The 23,387-nt window shown below is 39.2% G+C and overlaps 1 protein-coding gene across 5 annotated transcripts in view; it reads right to left on the reverse strand.

Annotated features, from left to right (window-relative positions):
- PLEKHH2 (pleckstrin homology, MyTH4 and FERM domain containing H2) overlaps positions 1–23,387 on the reverse strand; it is a 130,145-nt gene that overhangs the window by 30,823 nt on the left and 75,935 nt on the right. For all 5 annotated transcript variants that reach the window (XR_010136310.1, XM_054547604.2, XM_063713714.1 and 2 more), the window contains 4 exons: positions 18,050–18,130; positions 12,283–12,462; positions 7,644–7,752; positions 5,799–5,911 (listed from right to left, as the gene is read on the reverse strand). Coding sequence is in view for 4 of the 5 variants with exons in the window: in XM_054547604.2 (XP_054403579.1) it covers positions 5,799–5,911; positions 7,644–7,752; positions 12,283–12,462; positions 18,050–18,130 (483 nt within the window). In the remaining variant the exon portion in view is untranslated. The remainder of the gene's footprint in view (positions 1–5,798; positions 5,912–7,643; positions 7,753–12,282; positions 12,463–18,049; positions 18,131–23,387) is intronic.

Consider the following 23,387-nt stretch of genomic DNA (forward strand, 5'->3'; position numbering starts at 1 on the left):
GGGAAATTTTAAATGTAACAGTAGACAACAGATACACAGAAATGTCCTTATCTACAATCACCTGCATCATTTCTAGATATTTTTCTATGATTACTTTTTCTTACCCATTGTATTGTCATACTTGACCCGATTCTCTGTATGCCTGGTGATCTTTGACTGGATGCAGACGTTGTGAATGTTATACTCTTGGGCACTGGACTTTTTGGTATGGTTTAAATATTTTTTAGCTTTGCTCTGAGATGACAGTTAAATTACTTGGAAATGGTTTGGTTCTTCCAAGGTCTCTTTTAAGTTTCTTAGGGTGGACCAAAACAGCCTTACATTTAGGACTATCTGGGCCCCATTCCAGACGCAATCACCTTCTGTGCACTCTATTTGATGTCCAATGTATCAAAGATTTTTCCATTCTAGAAGATGGGAAAACTATTTCCAGCTCTGTGTGAGCTGGAATTTTTTTGCCTGTGTCTTTCTGTCCTCAGCCTCAGGTACTTTCCTCACATACACACATGCTTATCAGTTCTCAGATGAAAATACGAATCTCTGGAGCTCTCCCTCCCTCCCTCTCTTTAGCTCTCTCCTCTCAGCCCTGTGATTTTTTTTTTTTTTAGACGGAGTCTTGCTCTGTTGCCCAGGCTGGAGAACAGAGCTCAGCGCAACCTCTGCCTCCTGGGTTCAAGTGATTCTCCTGCCTCAGCCTCCCAAGTAGCTGAGATTACAGGCACCAACCACCACACCTGGCTAATTTTTTTATTTTTAGTAGAGACAGGGTTTCCCCCTGTTGGCCAGGCTGGTCTTGAACTCCTGATCTCAGGTGACACACCTACCTCAGCCTCCCAAAGTGCTGGGGTTACAGGGTGAGCCACCACACCCGATCAGCCCTGTGAAGTCTAACTACCTTGGCCTTCTCAAATTCTGAACTCTGTCTCCGCGACTCAGGAAGACTGCCAGGCTCTATTTGGGTGCTCCCTCTCTGCACAGCAGTCTTGAATCTCTCCAGACAGTAAGCTGCAGCAATCACAGGGCGTATGTCATTCGTTTTCCGAAGAATCTGTCCTGCACTGCCTACATTCAACATCTGAAAACCACTGGCAGGGCAAATCCAGTCCCTGTGGCTCCATCATGGCCCAAAGTAGTTCTTCCTTTTTATCTTCTAACTGGTTGTTGCTTGCACACGTAAAAGCATTTGTTTTTTGCTTATTTTGTACCTCTCACTATCTTATCAAATTCTCTTTTTGTTTGTAGTAGTTTTTTAGTTTGTTCTTTTGGGTTTTCTGGCTATACAAATATACCATCTGTAAATATTTTCATTTATTGCCTAATAACATAGGTTAGTTCCCTAACAGAATGTTAAATAATAATAACAATAATAACAAACTTTGTATAATTTATACTTTAATTGAAAATTTTAAAAAATAATGGGGGCATATCTTTGTCTTTTTCTCACTTTAGTGGAAATGTTTCTAAAATTTCTCCATAAAGCGTGATGCTTGCTTTTAGCTAAAACAGGAATATTTTATCATGTTGAAGTATCTATGTATTGCTATTCTATAAATGTTAAATTTGTCAAATGCCTTTTCGGCATCTACAGATACGATTATCTCCCTAATAATAAGTAATATTAATAGATATCCTAATACTTAGCCATCCTTGATTTCCTAGACTAAATCCCTTTCAGTCATAATTTAATATTTTCTAACATTAAAAAATGTTATCGACACATAATAGCTGCATATATTATTGGAGTATATGAATTTTTTGATACATGCATGCAACATGTAATAATCAAATCAAGGGAACTGGGATACCCACTACCTCTAACATTTGTAATTTCTTTGTGTTGGGAACATTCCAAATCTTCTCTTAAGTATTTTGAAATATACTCTAAGTTCTTGTCAACTATAGTTGCCCTACTGTGCTGTTGAATACTAGAACTTATTCTTCTTATATAAATGTATTTTGTACCCATTAACCAACCTCCTTTCATCCCTCCACCCCCTACTACCGAGCCTCTAGTAACCACCATTCTATTTTACCATCTACCTCTATGAGATCCACTTTTTTAGCTCCCACCTATGAGTGAAAACATGAGATATTTGTCTTTCTGTGCTTGGCTTATTTTACTTAACATAATGTTCTGCAGTTCCATCTATGTTGTTGCAAATGACAGGGCTTTGTTTTTCTTAATGGCTGAATAATATTCCATTGTGTATATATACTACTTTTTTTTTTTTTTTTTTTTGACAGAGTCTTGCTCTGTCACCCAGGCTGGAGTGCAGTGGCACGCTCTCGGCTCACTACAACCTCCACCTCCCAGGTTCAAGAGATTCTTGTGCCTCAGCCTCCCTAGTAGCTGGGATTACAGGAATGCACCACCACGCCCAGTTAATTTTTGTATTTTTAGTAGAGACGCAGTTTCCCCGTGTTGGCCAGGCTGGTCTCAAACTTCTGGCCTCAAGTGATCTGGCTGCTTTGGCCGCCCAAAGTGCTGAGATTACAGGCCTGAGCCACTGGCCGGGCCCATCATTATCCATTCATCTACTGATGAACACTTAGGTTGATTCCATATATCGGTTCTTGTGAACAGTGTTATAATAAATATAGGAATGCTGATATCTCTTCAATATACTGACTTCCTTTCATTTGGATATACTCCCAGTGATACTGCTGGATCACATGGTAGTTCTATTTTTAGTTTTTTGAGGAACCTCCATACTGTTTTCCAAAGTTGCTGTACTAATTTACCTTCCCACCAATGGTGTATGAGTTTTCCTCTTTCTCTGCATCCTTGACAGCATTCGTTATTTTCTGCCTTTTCGATAACAGCCATTTTAACTGGGGTGAGACGATATTTCATTATGATGTTGATTTGCATTTCGCTGATGATTAGCAATGCTTAGCATTTATTCATATACTTGTTGGCCATTTGTATGTCTTCTTTTGAGAAATGTCTATTGAGATCTTTTGCCCATTTTAAAATTGGATTATTTGTTTTTTGCTATTGAGTTGAATGATTTAATATTCTTAAAATGATGCTGGATTCTGATTGCTAATATTTTATTATTTTTGTACAATCTTTGCTGTATTCTCATATGAAAGCAATACTTATTTAACAAAGAGAATATAGTGATATAATGACTGAGGATTGCTTCAAAATAATCCAAAGGTAGGGTGCAGTGGGAAATGGGAGAATAAAACAAAATTGGCCAGGTGTTGATGACTGTAGATCTGAAAGATGAGTACTTTAGGCCTCATTGTAATATTCTCTCTACTCATATATGTTGGAAATTGTCCCAAGTAAAAAGTAAAAGAAGAAATTGAATTTGGAAAATTTCCTTCTTTTTCTACGCTTTGGGACAATTTAAACAGCATTGAAATTATCTACACATAAAGTTTGGTAAACTCCTCTGTTTAGATTTTCATTTTCCTGTGGAATCAATTTTGGTCATTTATATTTTCTTATAAAATTGACCACATCATCTAGATTTTCAAATATATTTGTATAGTCTTTCTTGCTTTAGGTATTGGTGTACTCTACAGGTGGGTATTTTTAAACATTCCATTATAGAAATTTTAAAAATGTATAAAAGTAGAGAGAACAGCATAATAATCACCTATGTACCCATCACCCAGTGTCAATAATTATCAGCATTTTTCCAAACTTCACCACTTCGCCATCTCTACTTTTTTTCCTCTGGAGTATTTTAATGTATATCATATTACTTTACCAATAAATACTTCAGGCTGGATCTCCAGTTGATAAAGATTTTTTCTATAGCCATCCATGACCCCACAATTAACAATAATTCCATATTATCTAATAAACAAATAGATTTTTTGAGATGGGAGAAACTTAGGCAAGACAAAGCCAAAAGAAAGAGATGCAGCTCCAAGAGACTAGGGAAAAATGAAGTACCAAGATCCTGGTGTAGAGTCCAGACTTGGAAACACAGAAGGTCCACCGTATTCTGAGGCTGGAGGAGTGGAGGAGAAAGGGTTGTCTATTAAGTGGAGGGTTTTTCTTTTTTTTTTTTTTTGAGATGGAGTCTTGCTCTGCTGCCCAGGGTGGAGTGCAGTGGCGCGATCTCGGCTCAGTGCAACCTCCACTTCCTAGGTTCAAGTGATTCTCCCGCCTCATCCTCCCAAGTAGCTGGGACTATAGGCGCATGCCATCACACCTGGCTAATTTTTGTATTTTTTTAGTAGGGACGGGGTTTCATGGTGTTAGCTAGGATGGTCTCGATCTCCTGACCTCATGATCTGCCCGCCTCGGCCTCCCAAAGTGCTGGGATTACAGGCGTGAGCTACCATGCCTGGCTGCAAGGGGAGGGCTTTGAGGTGGTCATGTCATGTCTGATGTCCTCTAATTTTCTCAGTGAAATAGAAGTTAAGTTTCTCTGCTGTATTCTTAAGTAGAGTGTTTGAGGAGGATGTGACCAAAGACAAGCACAAGGCAGAAAGTTGGCTGTGAGAGAGGAAGACCCTGAATTTATATTGGCGTCAGACTACATGGCTGTTTGATGCTCTGCAGCATTGCACATCTGGTTATAGTGGCAGCAGAAAACATAGCAGTGATCTAGATTGGGATCTGGCTGAAGAGTGCATGGAAGTATGGGTCCCAAGGAACTATGAGAATCAATAGGAACAAACCAGATTGGATAAGGAAGGAAGAAAAGCCAAGACGCAGTTATCATAATCTTAAAAAAAAGCTAATGGTTCAAAACAAAGGTCTTAGAGATGAAGAAAAAATGGAAGAGTAAAAAAAATTAAGAGCTTGTAGGCTAGTATTCTGGTTAAAGAAAGAGATGTTCGAATTGAAGCTTTTAGAGGTGACATACTTGTGAGGAATGGTGAAGTCAGGTGTGGACATGGAAAATGGGATGATGAAGGAGACCAGAGGTGAAGCTTACTGGAATTTAGAAGGTCAAGAATCTTAAAATCATGGCATTGGTGAGTGAAGTGATAACAGTCATTTGCAAGATTTCAGGTAGAGAATGTGAGTTGGGAGCTAAAATTCTTAGATAATTTATTTTTTTTTTTTGAGACTTAATTTCACTCTTGTTGCCCAGGCTGGAGTGCAGTGGCATGATCTCAGCTCACTGCAACCTCCACCTCCTGGGTTCAAGCAATTCTCCTGCCTCAGCCTCCCAAGTAGCTGGGATTACAGGTATGCGCCTCCACGCCCATCTAATTTTGTGTTTTTAGTAGAGATGGGGTTTCACCATGTTGGCCAGGCTAGTCTTGAACTCCTGACCTCAGGTGTTCCACCCTCCTCGGCCTCCCAAAGTGCTGGGATTACAGGAGTAAGCCACCACGCCTGGCCCTTAGAGAAATCTGAAGAGTTACTGGAAGGTAACTGATGATAGGGATAGAAGGATAAAGAGTGCGAAGTTGCATGGCAAGTTTTGAGTGCTCAGGGATTTCTAATAGAGATTGAGGAATAAGAAACTGAGAGTAACACTAGAGAGGAAAGAGAGTGCTGACCCATCTCCCAGTGCTGTGCCTGGTGTGATGTGGAAAATTAGAGGTTAAAGGGAAAATAATTCATCTGATACCAAGTATTTCACATTGCCCAAACCATACATATTAATAGTTTATTTCAGTAAATCCCAAATCCTCACTAAGAAAGCATATTAAATTCACCTAATTTTATTTCAATGATATTCTTAATAATAAACACATTTTGAATTTTCTTGGAGTAAAATTTTGTAATCCAAAATGTTATTTTAAATTTTTTCCAATTATTTAACAACATATAAGTATTTTACCTTAAATCATTTAACAACATATAAATATTTTACCTTAAATAATTTAATAGCTTCTGTCTGCAGGGCTTCGGAAGGTAGAGTTGTCAGAGGGGAAATGATTCCTTCCTTGCTGTGACACAAAGTGGGGTGTCTCCATACCTGAGAGGCTAAATGCAGAATAAAATATGAACAGAAAACTGAATAAACCACTTATTTTGGCCTCTTATTAAATTAATCCTTTAGACATTAGCTCATTCAGGCTTAGCTCACAACTTTAAGTCACAAAGGTCAGAAAAAAACTCTTTGGCAACATTATTTTATTTTGGTAGCCAGGCCATTGGGATTCTCACGTTACTGTTTTGTTTTTTTTTAATTTTAAAAATTTCCATAGGTTTTTGGGGAATAGGTGGTATGTGGTTACATGAGTAAGTTCTTCAGTGATCTGTGAGATTTTGGTGCACCCTTCACCCAAGCAGTATATACTGAACCTGATTTGCCTCACCCCCTTCCCACCCTTTCCCCGAGTCTCCAAAGTCTATTGTGTCATTCTTATGCCTTTGCATCCTCACAGTTAGCTCCCATTTATGAGTGAGACATGTTCCTGTTTTGGATAATCTAGAAGAGTTGGGTCCTAATTTACTAGGCTGCAGTAAGTCTACCTGGGCACTATCACATTGCTTAAATGTGCTAAAGATTGGTGACCTAGGTAGGGGGCATGACTATATATGAGAAAGAGCTGGGGAAAGATCTAGAACTTCTCTAGACAGGAGAAGCCAAAGTAGAAAGAGATATAAAGATAAAGAGGAACTTAAAGGCATTCCTAAAATCAACATTTATTAAATTCCTGTGTTGGACACAGCAAATAAAATGTGGTCTCTCTTAGTATATAAAGCATAGGATAGAATCCAGACTCTCAGTGGGGAAACCTTAGCCATAAAAATTCATTTCAGGCCAGGCACAGTGGCTCATGCCTGTAATGCCAGCACTTTGGGAGGCTGAGGTGGGTGGGTTACTTGAACTCAGGAGTACGAGACCAGCCTGTGCAACATGGAGAAACTCCATCTCTGCCAATGATACAAAAATTAGTCGGGAATGGTGGTGCATGCCTGTGGTCCCAGCTACTCAAGAGGGTGAGGCAGGAGGATTGCTTGAGCCCAGGAGGCAGAGGTTGCAGTGAGCTGAGATCATGCCACTGCACTCCAGCCTGGGTGACAGAGTGAGACTCCGTCTCAAAAACAAAACAAAAACTTAATTTCAATGCAAAACTACAAATGCTGTAAATCTTTTGGCTTCCCTGGGCCACACTGAAAGAATTGTCTTGGGCCACACATAAAATATATTAACACTAATGATAGCTGATGAGCTTAAAAACAAAAAACTCACAAAGAAATTTTGTAATGTTTTAAGAAAGTTTATGAATTTGTGTTGGGCCACATTCAAAGCCATCTGGGGCCGCAGGCCACCTGTGGGTTGCAGGTTGGACAAGCTTGCTATAAAAGAATTAAGTGACAAAGCACATTAGGACATAATTTTAACACTGATGAAGCACCTTTTATGAGCCAGATGCTGAGCTGCAGGGGGCTGGCTGGGGGATCTCCTAAGGCCAGGTGGGGTTTCATTATGTTGGTGAGGACTGCCAAGGAAGGGGGCATTCCAAGCAGAGGAGCAATGGAAGCAAAGGCAGAGGGAGGTGACCTGACACAGCCTGACGAGGAATGATGGTGTCCCTGCAGCCAAACAGCCACAGAGAGAACTCTCTCCCATGATGAGCAAAGGCAATGAAAAGGTGGGTATATTTCAGAGAAACAGGAACCCATTAAGTGAAAACTCCATTAGGCTAAGTGGGTTGAGATCCATTTCATTAACCATAAAGCTTTATTTATATGTTTATGAACTTACAAGGCTCCCCATCTATATTTAGCAATTTGCAAACCAGTTGTTCAAATTCAGATCCAACGTTTACATTGTTGCTTCCAGCTGCAACAGTCAGATGATAAAGCCAAGTGTCCTTAAAACCAGAACATATTAATGAAATGTTAAGACACAGTTTTGATTACTTAAAGAAAAAAACAACTTGCATAAACAGTAGAAAACTTTGAGATGGAAATGAACCACTTGCTTTAATTTTTAAATAATAATGAAAAGCCATTTATTCAAACAATTCTGAGGCATGCTCACTTGAACTGTGTTTATATTACCTTTTCCCATTATTTACATTTTTCTTATTTTCTTCAGATGCGTCTTAGAAAAGCATGACAAAATTAAGAAGAATAACACATGTTAAGAGACTAAATACAACCAGCTGATATTCTTTTACAAAATAAATAAATTCTATTAAATTAAAAATCTGGCTCCCAGAGTGATACATACAGAATATTTTGGAAATCCAGAAAATTTAAAGAAAACATAATACCCATCTTATCTCATTCACCAATGATTCCTGGTCTTTTTTTCTCTATGAAAATATATATGTAGATTAAATGTTTACATAGTTGAATTATTCTAAAAGTAGAGGATAATTTCTGAATTTTAGTAATATAGTACAAGCACTCTCTTGTTGCTAGAAATTCTTTATAAACAAGTTTTAATGGCTGCAGGATATTCTACTACACATATGGACATACCATATGTATTTAATCAATTTCTTATTGCTGAACATTATGATGGTTACTAACTTCTCACTGATAAAAAATACCGTGACAGCTATCATCTGTTAACTGAAAAGGAAATGTTATATTTTCCATGTTTAAAATACTTCAAAAATAAAATTATTTTAAAAAGAGTATTGTAGGCCAGGCACAGTGGCTCACGCCTGTAATCCCAGCACTTTGAGAGGCCAAGCCGGGTGGATCACCTGAGGTCAGGGGTTTGAGACCAGCCTGGCCAACATGGTGAAACCTCGTCTCTATTAAAAATACAAAAATTAGCCGGGCATGGTGGTGCATGCCTGTAGTCCCAGCTGTTCGGGAGGCTGAGACAGAAGAATCTCTTGAACCCGGGAGGCGGAGGTTGCAGTGAGCCGAGATCACGCCACTGCACTCCAGCCTGGGCAACAGAGTGAAACTCTGTTTAAAAAAAAAAAAAAAAAAGAGTATTGTGTCGAACAAACTATACATAAATTTTTGGCTACATTTACTAACATTTTCTTTTTCTTTTTTTTTTTTTTTTTTTTGAGACAGAGTCTTGCTCTGTCACCCAGGCTGGAGTGCAATGGGTGATCTCGATTCACTGCAACCTCCGCCTCCAGGTTCAAGTGATTCTCCTGCCTTAGCCTCCCAAGTAGCTGGGATTACAGGCACCTGTCACCACGCCCAGCTACTTTTCGTATTTTTGGTAGAGATGGAGTTTCACCAGGTTGGCCAGGCTGGTCTCGAACTCCTGATCTCAGGTAATCCACCTGCCTCGGCCTCCCAAAGTGCTGGGATTACAGGTGTGAGACACAGCGCCTGGCCAACATTTTCTTAGTATATATTTTTTGAAATAGAATTATGAGTCATTACTAGGGCATGAAAACTTTTAGGAACTCTTGAAACATATTTCAAAGTACTTTCCAAAGCATTTACACTAATTTCTATTCCCACCAGTGGTGTATAGGAGTGCTTCCCTCCTCATAGCTTCACTAGCATAATTTTTTAAATCTTTGATAATCTCAGAGACAATAAAAGCTTTATCATTTTTAAATGTGCGTATCTTTGATTACAGATGAGTGTAGGCATCCATTAGCCATTAAATTCCTCAGTAAGTTGTTCATCAGGCCCTCTTTCCATTTTTCTACTAGAAACATAGTCCTTTTCAAATCAAATGAGACGTAGCAGAGGCAAGTGTTCAGGAACACAGGCTCTGTGGTTAGAGATAGGGGTCTAATATCAACTCTGCCTCTTGCCAGATGTGTGACCACAGGAAAGTGCTTCAGTCTTTCCATCTACAAATGGGAATAAGGTCACCTCCCACAGAGGGTAATTGGAAGGATGAAGAAGAGATATACTTAGCACTTGGCCTGATACATGTGCTCAAAAACAATGATCAATAGTAACAATAATAACCTATAAAGAGTTGTGTATATGTTAAGGATACAGTAGCCATCCATGAAATATTTTGTTTTCTGTATTATCTTTTTAGTCATATTTATGATAATATTTGACATAAAGAATTATTTCAATTTTGTATAGTCAAATCTATCAACCATTTGCACTCTGTTTTCTTACACTGCCTTTTTGTTTTCGTTCTTTTTTTTTTTTTTTTTTGAGACGGAGTCTTGCTCTGTCGCCAGGCTGGAGTGCAGTGGTGCGATCTCAGCTCACTGCAACCTCTGCCTCCCAGGTTCAAGTGATTCCCCTGCCTCAGCCTCCCAAGTAGCTGGGATTACAGGCACACGCCACCTCGCCTGGCTAATTTTTGTATTTTAGTAGAGACAGAGTTTCACCATGTTGGCCAAGATGGTCTTGATCTCCTGACCTTCTGATCCACCCGCCTCAGCCTCCCAAAGTGCTGGGATTACAGACATGAGCCACCACACCTGGCCCGCCTTTTTGTTTTCTTAGAAAGTACTTCTGTTGCCATTGCTTTTGGTGTTTTAGACATGAAGTCCTTGCCCATGCCTATGTCCTGAATGGTAATGCCTAGGTTTTCTTCTAGGGTTTTAATGGTTTTAGGTCCAACGTTTAAGTCTTTAATCCATCTTGAATTGATTTTTGTATAAGGTGTAAGGAAGGGATCCAGTTTCAGCTTTCTACATATGGCTAGCCAGTTTTCCCAGCACCATTTATTAAATAGGGAATCCTTTCCCCATTGCTTGTTTTTCTCAGGTTTGTCAAAGATCAGACAGTTGTAGATATGCAGCATTATTTCTGAGGGCTCTGTTCTGTTCCATTGATCTATATCTCTAAAGCCAAAATTGACAAATGGGATCTAATTAAACTAAAGAGCTTCTGCACAGCCAAAGAAACTACCATCAGAGTGAACAGGCAACCTACAAAATGGGAGAAAATTTTCGCAACTTACTCATCTGACAAAGGGCTAATATCCAGAATCTACAATGAACTCAAACAAATTCACAAGAAAAAAACAAACAACCCCATCAAAAAGTGGGTGAAGGACATGAACAGACACTTCTCAAAAGAAGACATTTATGCAGCCAAAAAACACATGAAAAAATGCTCACCATCACTGGCCATCAGAGAAATGCAAATCAAAACCACAATGAGATACCATCTCACACCAGTTAGAATGGCAATCATTAAAAAGTCAGGAAACAACAGGTGCTGGAGAGGATGTGGAGAAATAGGAACACTTTTACACTGTTGGTGGGACTGTAAACTAGTTCAACCCTTGTGGAAGTCAGTGTGGCGATTCCTCAGGGATCTAGAACTAGAAATTCCATTCGACCCAGCCATCCCATTACTGGGTAGATACCCAAAGGACTATAAATCATGCTGCTATAAAGACACATGCACACGTATGTTTATTGCGGCATTATTCACAATAGCAAAGACTTGGAACCAACCCAAATGTCCAACAATGATAGACTGGATTAAGAAAATGTGGCACATATACACCATGGAATACTATGCAGCCATAAAAAAGGAAGAGTTCATGTCCTTTGTAGGGACATGGATGAAATTGGAAATCATCATTCTCAGTAAACTATCGCAAGAACAAAAAACCAAACACCGCATAGTCTCACTCACAGATGGGAATTGAACAATGAGAACACATGGACACAGGAAGGGGAACATCACACTCTGGGGACTGTTGTGGGGTGTGGGGAGGGATAGCATTGGGAGATATACCTAATGCTAGATGACGAGTTAGTGGGTGTAGCGCACCAGCATGGCACATGTATACATAGGTAACTAACCTGCACATTGCGCACATGTACCCTAAAACCTAAAGTATAATAATAATAATAAAAAAAAGAAAGTACTTCTGATTCAGAAATCAGATAAAGGCCTTTTTAAAAAATAATCTCATTGAATTCTTTTAACTCTTTAAATTCATCTGGAAATTATTTTGCTATCTGTATGAGATGAAAAACTAATGTTTCCTAAGTAGCCAATTTCCTCAATATATAATAAATACATAATCATATGTATTGAATGATATATTACTTCCCCATTAATTTGTGATACCTCCTTTATCACAAATGACTACATGTACATATAATACATAAAGTAATTAATTTTTACCTGTATCTAAGCCCAAATTTTATTAAAAATTAGTCAAAAATATAAAACAGAGTCCTTAGATTTACCAAAAAATGTTCAATCTGAGAGACCCACATTTTTAACATAAGTTCCTTTAGCCCTCCACTTCCACACACTAATTTCAGCCTTGATACCACTCTTATCAACAGGATTAGAAAATGACATATTTGAACAAGGCTCATTTCCAGGGAGGTAAAGAATATCTGAAAACAGAGCTGAAAGTCTATAGCAAAATTTTCTTCCTTATTTCCATTAAATTGATTTGATAATTATTACCAATATCTGAATAATATTAGTCTACATCATTCTAAATCAACCAATAAGTCTTTGAATACCTTTTCATGCTTGGATCCAATTAGGAGGTAAGTCGGACCTTGGTCTTTGGGATGGATAACGATAGTATAATGTGTGGATAACAGACTACGTCCACTGGCTTCATAATCTTCATCTGAATCACAAGATCTGTCAACCTCTTCCACTTTAGCCTCCCAAAGTTTGATCTGACCTAAAGGAAACTAAAGTAAATGTTAGTAATTGTGAGGAAGGCATTTTCTAAATCTTTTCCTACTAAAATGTTTCATAGTCCTTTTCATTTTTAAATTTATAAAGCATACCTTTAAAATTTTTATTTTATTTTTTATTTTCCTTTTTTTTTTTTTTGAGACAGGGTTGGGTCTCCCTCTGTCTCCTAGGCTGGAGTGCAGTGGTGCAATCAGTAACCTCACTGTAACCTTGAACTCCTGGGCTTCAGGGATCCTTCCATCTCAGCCTTGCAAATAGCTAGCACTACAGGCACATGCCACCATGCCCAGCTAATTAAAAAAAATAATTTTTTTTTGGAGATAGGGTCTTGCTACATTGCCCAGGCCAGTCTCAAACTCCTGGGCTCAAAGAATCCTCCTGCCTCAGCCTCCCAAAGTGCTGGGATCACAAGCATGAGCCACCGCACCAGCATAACATACCTTTTTAAAAATGGCCTAGAGGCAATTTGATTATCCACAGTGTAACAAAAGTAGTGGCAACAACCAAAGAGCCTAAAAGTAACCATATACATATTAGAGATTTAACTTTTGAGGAAAAAGCAAGATGCTACTTCTATGCAGTAGTTCAGATGATTCAGCTGTACTAAAATTGTTATAGGAGGCAGAAAGAAATTATTTAGATAGACAGGGTAAAGTGAGTCCCCAGCAGAAAACTTTCCTTTTAAAAAAAGCAGCTCAAAGATAGCTCCTTTTCTAACCCCAGGCAGTTCAAGGAAATCACTTCTCTTCTAACAACAAGCAGCCTGAAAGAGCAGACAGTGAAACACAGATAAGACAACTTCCGCACAGAAGGAGTGGGGAAGGTCTCCTGGGTAATTACCAAACTCCACATTTGTACAATGGGCCCCCCAATAAAACAGTGGGCCTTAATAAGCACATTCTTTTCCCTTTGGACACACTAAGATAGGGAAGCTAAAAGCAGACTACAGGGGGTGCCTACAGCTGCAAGAAGATGGGAACAAACACAGAAACTCTCCCTCCCAGATAAGCAGGACAAAGAAACAGTCAGCCTACGTGGTTAGGGAATGAGACAGAGCCAATTAAAAAAACTCTGCTCTGTAAAGATAGCACACCTAGTTCCAACTAAACCATCAGGAGGATGAGATATCCCCTCCTTACAAGCTCCCTCCTCGCTAGCCCATTTATTAAAACCCTGACATTTTTACTACAACTTGGCAACCCACTCGGGACCCTTCTCTGTGATGGAGAGCTGTTCTTTCCTTTTGCACTATCTACTAAACTCCTGCTCTAAATTCACTCGGTCTGTGTGTGTCCATGACCTAGATCTCCTTGGCCGTGAGAACAAGAACTTTGGTATTTACCCCAGACAATGAGGCTGCTTCAAAATGACCCATTATTTAGTTAAGCAACTAGTCATAATTCACCAAAACAGTCATTTGACTTTTTTATCCCACAGAATTGATCAGCGATTTGATTAAGTTATTGGATCAAAAGGACAAGTGTATACATAGTCTCAAAACTGTTCATTGAAAAGAAAAATATTGTTCCTAGAAAAAATAACAAGATTAGATAGGTAGTACAAAATGAACTATCATCCCAAATGCCAGTAAATGAGGAGCATTCCAAGGCTCTTTGTTAACGTACTATATCACAAAACAATACCATGGATTTCTCCATCTGAAGGGTAAGAACAACTTCCTAAAGCCAATTTATATTAAATTTTATCTAAGCTTTTACTGACAAAACCAACTATATCTGGTGTGTTGAATATTTGGCCTATCTGTTGTAAAACTTTTGCTCTAATTTAGTACCTTTATTCCAGGAAAATACATGGTCTGCACCAGATTTACAACTTCTAAAATATTTGGCCAATTTTGCAATTGGAGTTTTGAAAAAGTTCATTCTAACTACAAGGATATTTACATCACACATTTACATGCTAAGTTTCAGGGCTCAGTGCTCGAGCCCTTCTTCCATCTATGCTCACTGTCTGGGTGACCTCATCTAAGCTCATGGCTTTAATGCCAGCATATGTTAGCTACTCCCAAATTTATAACTCCAGACTCACTAACTCTACTTAGATGTTGGATAGCATCTCAAACTTAACAGCATTTCAGACTTACCTTGGTAAGTCCTCCTTGACAACCTGCTCTGCCCAGTCTTCCCCATCTCAAGTTGTTGGCAATGTTACTTTTCTATTAATAGCTATTAATACCCAAAACCTTGGCATCATTGTGGTCTCTCATACTGACTTTTCAGGCAATAAATCCTGTCAGCAAGACTTTCAGAATCCATCTAGAATCTGGTCACCTCTCACACATCCACAGCACCACTAAACTACAATCCCCTCTCACCTGGATTACTGCAATGGCTCCTAATGCATCTCCTCCTTATTCCCTCTGGTCTATTCTTAATCAGCAGTCGGAGTGTGCCTGTTAGACACAGGCAAGATCGTGTCCCTGTTCCGCTCAAAGCCCTCCAGTGGTTTGTCATTTCACTCAGAGCAAAAGCTGAAGGGTGGCAGAATCTGCCACCCCAAAAGATATCACTTTGGCATAAGGGTTATTTTGAACTAAAGGCATTTTTAAAAGCAGCAGGTGCAAGAAGGGTGTTCTGACCCTCTGCCTTTTCTTCCCAAAGGCAGGAGGGAACCTGCCTTTCATAAAGCCTATATGAAAGATATCCTCCCTTTACCAGAAGGAAAGTAAGCTTCTTGTCAAGATGGGAAGCTGAGGCCTGGGGAAAGTTATACAAACAACCCTTTTTAAACTTTATCTTATCTTCTTCCTCACTTCACCCAAGTAACTACCCCAGCCCAAGTCTCTTTGCCTTGTCACATTTTCACAATTTACTACACTTTGTCCGGTTCGGTGTATAAGTGTTCACCTTTATGTCTTTGAGTCTTCATTGCCTTAGGAGGGCTCCTGTGTGATGTAAAACTTACATTAAATAAATGTATATGTTTTCTCCTGTAATCTGTCTTAATGTGAATTTAATTCTCAGGCCTGCCAAAAACCCTAAGAAAGTAGAGGTAAAATTTCGCCTCTCCTAAAAAGCAAGCTTTTAAAAATAGGATGAAGACAACAAATTCTATTAATACTATGACAATACATAACAATACTAACCTAATTGTGTGCTTTAGGCACAATCATATGAAAATCTAGGTTTCATCCACCCCAATATTTAAAGATGGTTATTCATTTTACCAAAGGATGCACCATGCCTTGATAAGCAGCAAACAGACCTAGTGGTTTCAAATATTTTGATTTAATTAAAAAAGACATTGATACAGATTAAAAGCAAATTCTTTTGGAAATATTTATAGCAAAAAATGAAGTAGGCCTATAATGATTCACATATATTCTCAATACTTTTCCAGTGGTTATAATGGATTTCTGTTCATGTATCCATTCTTCTGACTTGTTTCTTCTGTGATCAATGCTATCCATTTTTATTAAATTATTTTTCTATTTATAAAAACACATGCTTATTAGAGAAACTTGGTAAGTATGGAAAGGATTTAAAAAAGAAAGAAACCATCCATATTACTGTGATCACAGATAATTATTCAACATTTTGGTATAGTTCTTTTTCTATCTGCTCTGTTTGTTTTTATTTAGATGTGTCAGACTGAGATTTATAAACTTGGCCTTCCAATCACCATCCTCTAAGATCTCATAATTACAGAGAAATTGGGAACTGTATTTGCCAGAACCTCCTTCCCTGTTATGGTTCCCAGTTAGAGTTTCCTGTGAGAGAATCTACTTGAAGTTTAGAAGGAGAGGGTAGAAGAGTTGTTATTCTCCTGGGACTATAGCGGCTGGATGTCGGGGCTCATGTGAGATTCACTGAAGCTTCCCAGTGAAGCCTCGAGGACCAGCTGCCTTCAGTCCTTTGGCCAGAAATCTTCACTGTTGTCTTCTCTGACCTTCATTGGCAGTTTCCCTAACTTTTACCACCCCCATACAACTTTTCTAAAAGTTATGTAAGTTATAAAACTTCTCTAAAATTTATGTATGTCCACAATTCTATATTAAAACTTTTTTTTTTTTTTTTTTTTTGAGATAGGGTCTCACTGTTGCCCAGGCTGGAATGCAGTGGTGTGATCACAGCTCACTGCAGCCTCTATCTCCTGGGCTCAAGCAATCCTCCTGCCTTAGTCTCCCAAGTACCCAGGACTACAAGCATGCATCACCATGCCTGGCTAATTTTTTTTTTTTTTTTAGTAGAGACAAGGTTTTGCTATGTTGCCTAGGGTGGCATTAGATCTTTTACACCCGTAACACATACAGTGGCTTCTGTTTTCCTGATTGACGAGTCAGGATTACATTGAGTGTACGATTTTGTATTGTACATATTTGGGTAGCATTTGTATGTCAGCATTTTCCCACACTACTTCAGAGATTATTTATTTATTTATTTATTTATTTATTTATTTATTTATTTATTTATGTATTTATTTTGAGACAGGGTCTCATTCTGTCGCCCAGCCTGGAATCCAATGGTGCGAATCACAGCTCACTGTGACCTCCACCTTCTGGGCTCAAGTGATCCTCCAACCTTGGTCTCCCTAGTAGTTGGGACTACAGGCACACACTACCACACTCAGCTAATTTTTGAATTTTTTGTAGAGACAGGGTCCCGCTATGTTGTCCAGGCTGGTCTCAAACTCCTGGGCTCAAATGATCCTCCCACCTCTTGGCCTCCCAAAGTGCTGGGATTATAGGCATGAGCCGTCATGCCTGGCCTCAGCATTGTTTTTAATGGCTGTACTGCGTTAATCTCTACCCCATTAGCAATACTCAGTATAACGGCATGTATTTTAAATACAGCTGGTCAGACCTGAGAGTGTAGTCTATTAAAAGGGAAGGAGAAATACTAACTGTCCCACGTGGTCACTAGATCAAGAAGTTTAGTCTCGTTAACACAGTAACAGTCACAGGCTGCTCTTCAGAGGAGAGGACATCATTATATTATACAAGTACTCGTGGCCCATGTTGGTTCAATTTTTATAGTTTCAGTTATCCAAAGGTGACACAGAATACCCATAACGATGACTGGGCATGCATTTTACCTTTGGGTAGATACCCCATCTTTTTATTCTGAAATTAAAAATAATTCAGATTCTTTTGTGGAGGGGATTAGTTTAAACATTAATAAACAGAATATAAACAGGCAGATGGATGGGTAGATAAGTGGTATTCGGGAATTTGAGGGCCTGGGACAGAACTAGATTCTTTTCCTTTTTAGGTTTTCTTTCCTAACTTGCTGCTTCCTTCTATCAACCTTATCTGGTCTGTAAGAACCTGGGAAAATATGAGAAACTGATGGTTGTGGGGAGGGAATAGAAGAAGACTGTTCTAGGTCTTAGAAGATGCATTAATTAAAAGTTGCTAAGGCTTGTAATTAAGAATCAAGACCCTTGTAGGTATAGGTGATAGACCTTTGTGTGATTATCTCAGTTGCACCAAATTATACCAAATTTCAACCTCATAAAGATTCTGAAGTTTTACAAAGTAAGAGAAGAGAGAAAAGGAAAAGTTTAAGCTCTAACACACAAAAAGTTACTTCAATTGGCATATTAAAAATACATACATACCTTATCTTCTTGACTCCGAAAATAATATAATGTCTTTCCTATTAGTGTGCACCAGACTCTCTTGGAGTATCCATGTTTTACCTGAAACCATATTTCAATTAATTACAAGTGTAGCCCAGAACTCTGACACCTTAAATTATAGCTTATACACTCTATTTGAGTTTCTATAGGTATCCAGTTTGCCCAGATATAAGTGATATTCCAAATAGATTGTCCAGTGCTGTTTAAGATTTACCTGTCACACATTGAGCACACATGGACATAAATATGGAAACAATAGACACTGTGGACTACCAGGGTAGAGGGAACTGGGGTGGCTGGGTTAAAAAACTACCTATCGGGTACTATGCTCACTACCTGGGTGACGGGATCTGTACTCCAAACCTCAGCATCATGCAATATTCACATGTAACAAACCTGCACGTGCACCCCCTATATCTAAAACAAAAGTTGTAAAAAAAAAAGATTTACCTGTTAACAGTAGTAGAATGGCAAGTTTTGCTTTGGTGCTCACCATTCAACATATAACGAATGTTTACTGTGCATCAAACACTATGCCTAGGACTGAGGTTTCACAGTTGGATAAAGAAGGGAGTGGAGGGGTGGATTATGAGAAATTATGTAATGGGGTACAATGTATGTTATTACGAGTGATGGGTATCCTAAAAGCTCTGACAGAATCACTATGCAATCAATGCATGTAACAGAATTGCACTTGTACCCCATGAATGCATTAACATAAAGAAGAGAAAGTGCAATTTCACCAGTAAGTATATTTCATCGTTTCCACATTTCACAGATTTCCAATAGCCATGTGGCTCTCTAGGCTAACACTCTAATGTCAATGCACGCAACAGAATTGCACTTGTACCCCATGAATGCATTAACATAAAAAAAGAGAAAGTACAATTTCACCAGTATATTTCATAGTTTCCACATTTCACAGATTTCCAATAGCCCTGCGGCTCTCTAGGTTAACACTCTAACATTAGAAGTGAGAAGATGAAGGCCGTGCGCGGTGGCTCACGCCTGTAATCCCAGGACTTTGGAGGCCGAGGCGGTGGATCACATGAGGTCAGGAGTTCGAGACCAGCCTGACCAATATGGGGAAACCTCATCTGTACTAAAAATACAAAAATTAGCCAGGCATGGTGGTGGACATCTGTAGTCCCAGCTACTCAGGAGGCTGAGACAGGAGAATTGCTTGAACCCAGGACGCAGAGGCTGCAGTGAGCTGAGATCACACCACTGCACTCCAGCCTGGGCGACAGAGCAGACTCCATCTCAAAAGCAAAAAAGAAGTGAGAAGATGAAAACCTAAAGAATTCTAGTAATTTCCCAAATGTAAAAGATTCATTCATTCAAAAACATTTGATGCCTTCTTAGAAGTAATCATACAAAGTAATAAAATAATGTTAAAAGCTATTACTGTAAATTGAGTACCTCCTATATATCAGGCACTAAGTTAAGTGACTGGGACAGAATTTGAACCTAGCTCTTAACTTTGAATAGTCAGTAAGTGATATAGGTCCTGGAGAAACAGATTTGAACAAGACACAGTCTCCTTTCTCAGGAAGCTCACAGCCTTGTGAGGAAGACAGACAATTAAATCAGCAGTATGCTAAATATTTTCATCAAGAGTGCAAAGAGGCTCACAACTGGGCTGTTGTAAGAACCAAATGAGAAAATGTAAATAAAGGATAACAGTAGTTATTCAATAAATGTTTCTGTCCTCATTATGAATAAGAAGTAAAACACATTTTCTTTTAAACTCATAAACCCAGTCAGCCTTTGGGCTTTCAAAGCTATGGTTTCAGCAAACGAGTAACTCCACCACCTAACGGTTTGACGGATTTAGAATGCTGTTTGAGAGAAAACAAAAAATGTTTCATTTGAGGCGTGTTTCAATTTAATTAAATTTAGAAACATATTTACAGACAAATATCCTGGAAGCTTTAAATAGTGCTGTGTGGGGTGTTTTTTTCTTTTCTTCTTTAAACAATCTCCAGAAAGAAGTCTCATAAAAACTGAGGTATAATGCATCTGGCTATAGACAGTGTACTTCTGAAATGATTTATCTTTAAAAGAGAACAATGTATGCCTTTGAAGAACTGCAAATACGTCTACGGCCATACCACCCTGAACGCGCCCGATCTCATCTGAAGAACTGCAAATTAATGAAGACCTTTGCCAATTCACTGTAAAAGCTGTGTTTTAACAATCTGTCTTTATACATAAATCTTGTATTAGAATTTTTTTTTCTTTTTTGAGACGGAGTCTTGCTCTGTCACCCAGGCTGGAGTGCAGTGGTGCAATCTCGGCTCACCTCCGGGAGCAACCTCCGCCGCCCGGGTTCAAGCGATTCTCCTGCCTCAGCCTCCCAAGTAGCTGGGACTACAGGCACGTGCTACCATGGCCAGCTAATTTTTGTATTTTTAGTAGAGAAGGGTTTCACCATGTTGGCCAGGATGGTCTCAGTCTCTTGACCTTGTGATCTGCCCAGCTCGGCCTCCCAAAGTGCTGGGATTACCAGTGTGAACCACCGCGCCCAGCCTAGAATTTCTTAAAACTCTGACTTACGCTTTAAAAAATTAGAAAACAAATTATACTAGAAGAATCCTCATGAAAATTTAAAGGCAACCTCAAATCTCAAGGTGAACTAATTAAAAGAATAATTTTTTACCATACTTCCATAACAAAGGTAGTTCCTATTGGTTTTGTTTGAAATTTTGAAGACAAACAGTATATCATATCCCAATTAGCCCTTGCCACTGCACAAACCATAAGCCCCTATGGTATTCTCTCCTTCCCCATAAGCCCATCCCTGTAGCATTCTCCACCACAAATCCTGCCACCAGCCTTGCTGACTTCACTATCAAGGTGAAACTCTTGGATGATAATAGCCAGCATTTTTTGGTGTGTTTATGATGTGCCAGGCACTGTTCTAACACAATTTATATGTTTAAATAATTCACTTAATCCTCCCAATACCTTGTGAGGTTGGCTCTATTATTATCCCCATTTTATAGATGAGGATGCTAAGGCACAGAGACTGTAAGTAATTTCTTCAAGGTCACACAGGTGGTAAGTGGCAGAGCCAGGACTTGTGCCCAGGCAGTCTGGTTCCTACCCTTGCCCTTGTCTCTTGGCCACACTATCTCCACATCCTTGTTCTCTTCACTTCCAGTAACCTTTGCTGTCCCTCCACTTTTGCCACCCATCCCCTCAGCCATACCCTAATCCTTTTTTCTTCACTGGGAACTGCTCCACTTTGCACTTTACTTTCTACTCTCTGATCACAACTTCCTCCCAGTTCCTCCCGCTTCCCTCCCCCTCTCACTTAAGACACTCCTATTCTTGGGTTTTTTTTGTTTGTTTGTTTGAGATGGAGTCTCACTCTGTTGCCCAGTCTGAAGTGCAGTGGCACAATCTTGGCTCACTGCAACCTCTCCCTCCTGGGTTTCAGTGATTCTCCTGTCTCAGTCTCCTGAGTAGCTGGAATTACAGGCATGTGCTGCCATGCCCAGCTAATTTTTGTATTTTTAGAGAAGACAGGGTTTCACCATGTTGGCCAGGCTGGTCTCAAACTTCTGACCTCAGGTGATCCTCCCACCTTGGCCTCCCAAAGTGCTGGGATTACAGGCATGAGCCACCCACCATGCTTGGCCCACACTCTTGTTCTTTACCTCATTCATAATTTTAAGCCCCTTGATGCTTCCATTTTATTCTAGCTTATCAGTCCCCTCCTGGCCCCATGCCCTTCTCTGCCAACCTGGGTTTCCATGTTTGATCACGAAACAACTCTTGCTCCAGGGCCTGTGATTATGCTGTATTCCTATGCTTCTAACAAATCCACTCAACAAAATTCCATTTGCTTTTAAATAATCTAGTGAAGAATGTGACAAGAGACAGATGGTTATAGGAAATAATATTAGCCATAATTAATAACTGTTGAAACTAGATGATGAATATATGAGGGCTCATTATATTATTCCCTCTATTTTCACATATGTTGGCAATGCCCATAATAAAACATTAATTTCAAATATCATCTTGAAAGATACGTGGTAAAGCAAGTAAAATGTTGATTGTAGAAAGAAGGTGATGGGCATATGGGTGTTCACTGTAAAATTATTCTTCTTTTTTGCATATTTGAAAATTTATATAATAAAATGTTAGAAAAAACCACTATCCTCACTTCACTATAATGTAAATTTTCTGCTCCTTTTTCTGGGCATCTGAAGATGTTAGAGAAAAATATTCAACAAAAACTCAAATCGGAAAGTCTGGTGGGCCTTCAATAATACTTACCAAGCCTTCTATTTATCCTTGGGTACATCCTACTTTCCTGAATGATTATTCTCCATCCTTTTCCCCACTCTTAGTAAATAACATTGTCTTACGGAATAATGTTCATCAAGAAAACTGAGGATATTAGACATGATATCACTCAATGTCCTACAAACTTAAGATACTTGTCTGCACTCTTCCTCATCTTTCCTCCAGTTTCAGCCCTCCCAGAGTGCCCTCCCACCATGTCCAGCCACCCACTTCTTCTGGACTTTGTCTTTAATCTCCCTCCTCCCCTCTTCCAGGTGCTTTCCCCTTAGTTTGTAAACTCAATGTACATCTTTCCCACCCTAAAAAATGCCTCTCCTGACTCCAGGTTCCCTCCAGCTTGATTCTAATGTACTGAAAGGTATAGATAGTCCTTGAAACTCAAATACTTCACTTATTAATCTCCCATTTACCCTTCAACCCACTGAAGGCAATGTACCTTCTTCTCTGAGCACACGTGACACTAGATCAGTCACAGGCATTACTCTCAGATCTCTGCACACATCTCCTTACTGTGCCCTTAAATTTACAAGTGTTACCCTGCTCTCCCCTGCCCTACATAATTTCCCATAATTGCCACATGTATGCTGATGATTCCTCGAATCCTTCTCTCCAATCCAGCCCTCCAGCACTCTCCTCTGATGTAGACTGGTGGTCTGCTGCCTGTTGGACTTTTTTACTAAGACATCCTACCAGCTCCTGATGTCTTCCAAAATCACCTAATCTTCCTAAAATGGCTCCTCTTTCCTGAGCTCTCTCTTATCTGCTATCATCTTTCTACCAGGAATCTTTATCTCTTCTACATTCTAACCTCAAATTCAATCAAACTAAATATTTTACCTTTTACCATTATTTAAATTCATCCTCTCCTCTCTTTTCCTGTAACCCCTTCAGAGTTTCATCCTCTTCATGGGAACCACTCCCTTAACTGTTCTTAGAACCTCCACCTTGCCTCCCACTGATTCATCTTCCTCTTAGCACAGTAATCTGTTAGCAACAT

This window comes from Pongo abelii, chromosome 12, assembly GCF_028885655.2.
Source record: "Pongo abelii isolate AG06213 chromosome 12, NHGRI_mPonAbe1-v2.0_pri, whole genome shotgun sequence".
Lineage (NCBI taxonomy): Eukaryota > Metazoa > Chordata > Mammalia > Primates > Hominidae > Pongo > Pongo abelii.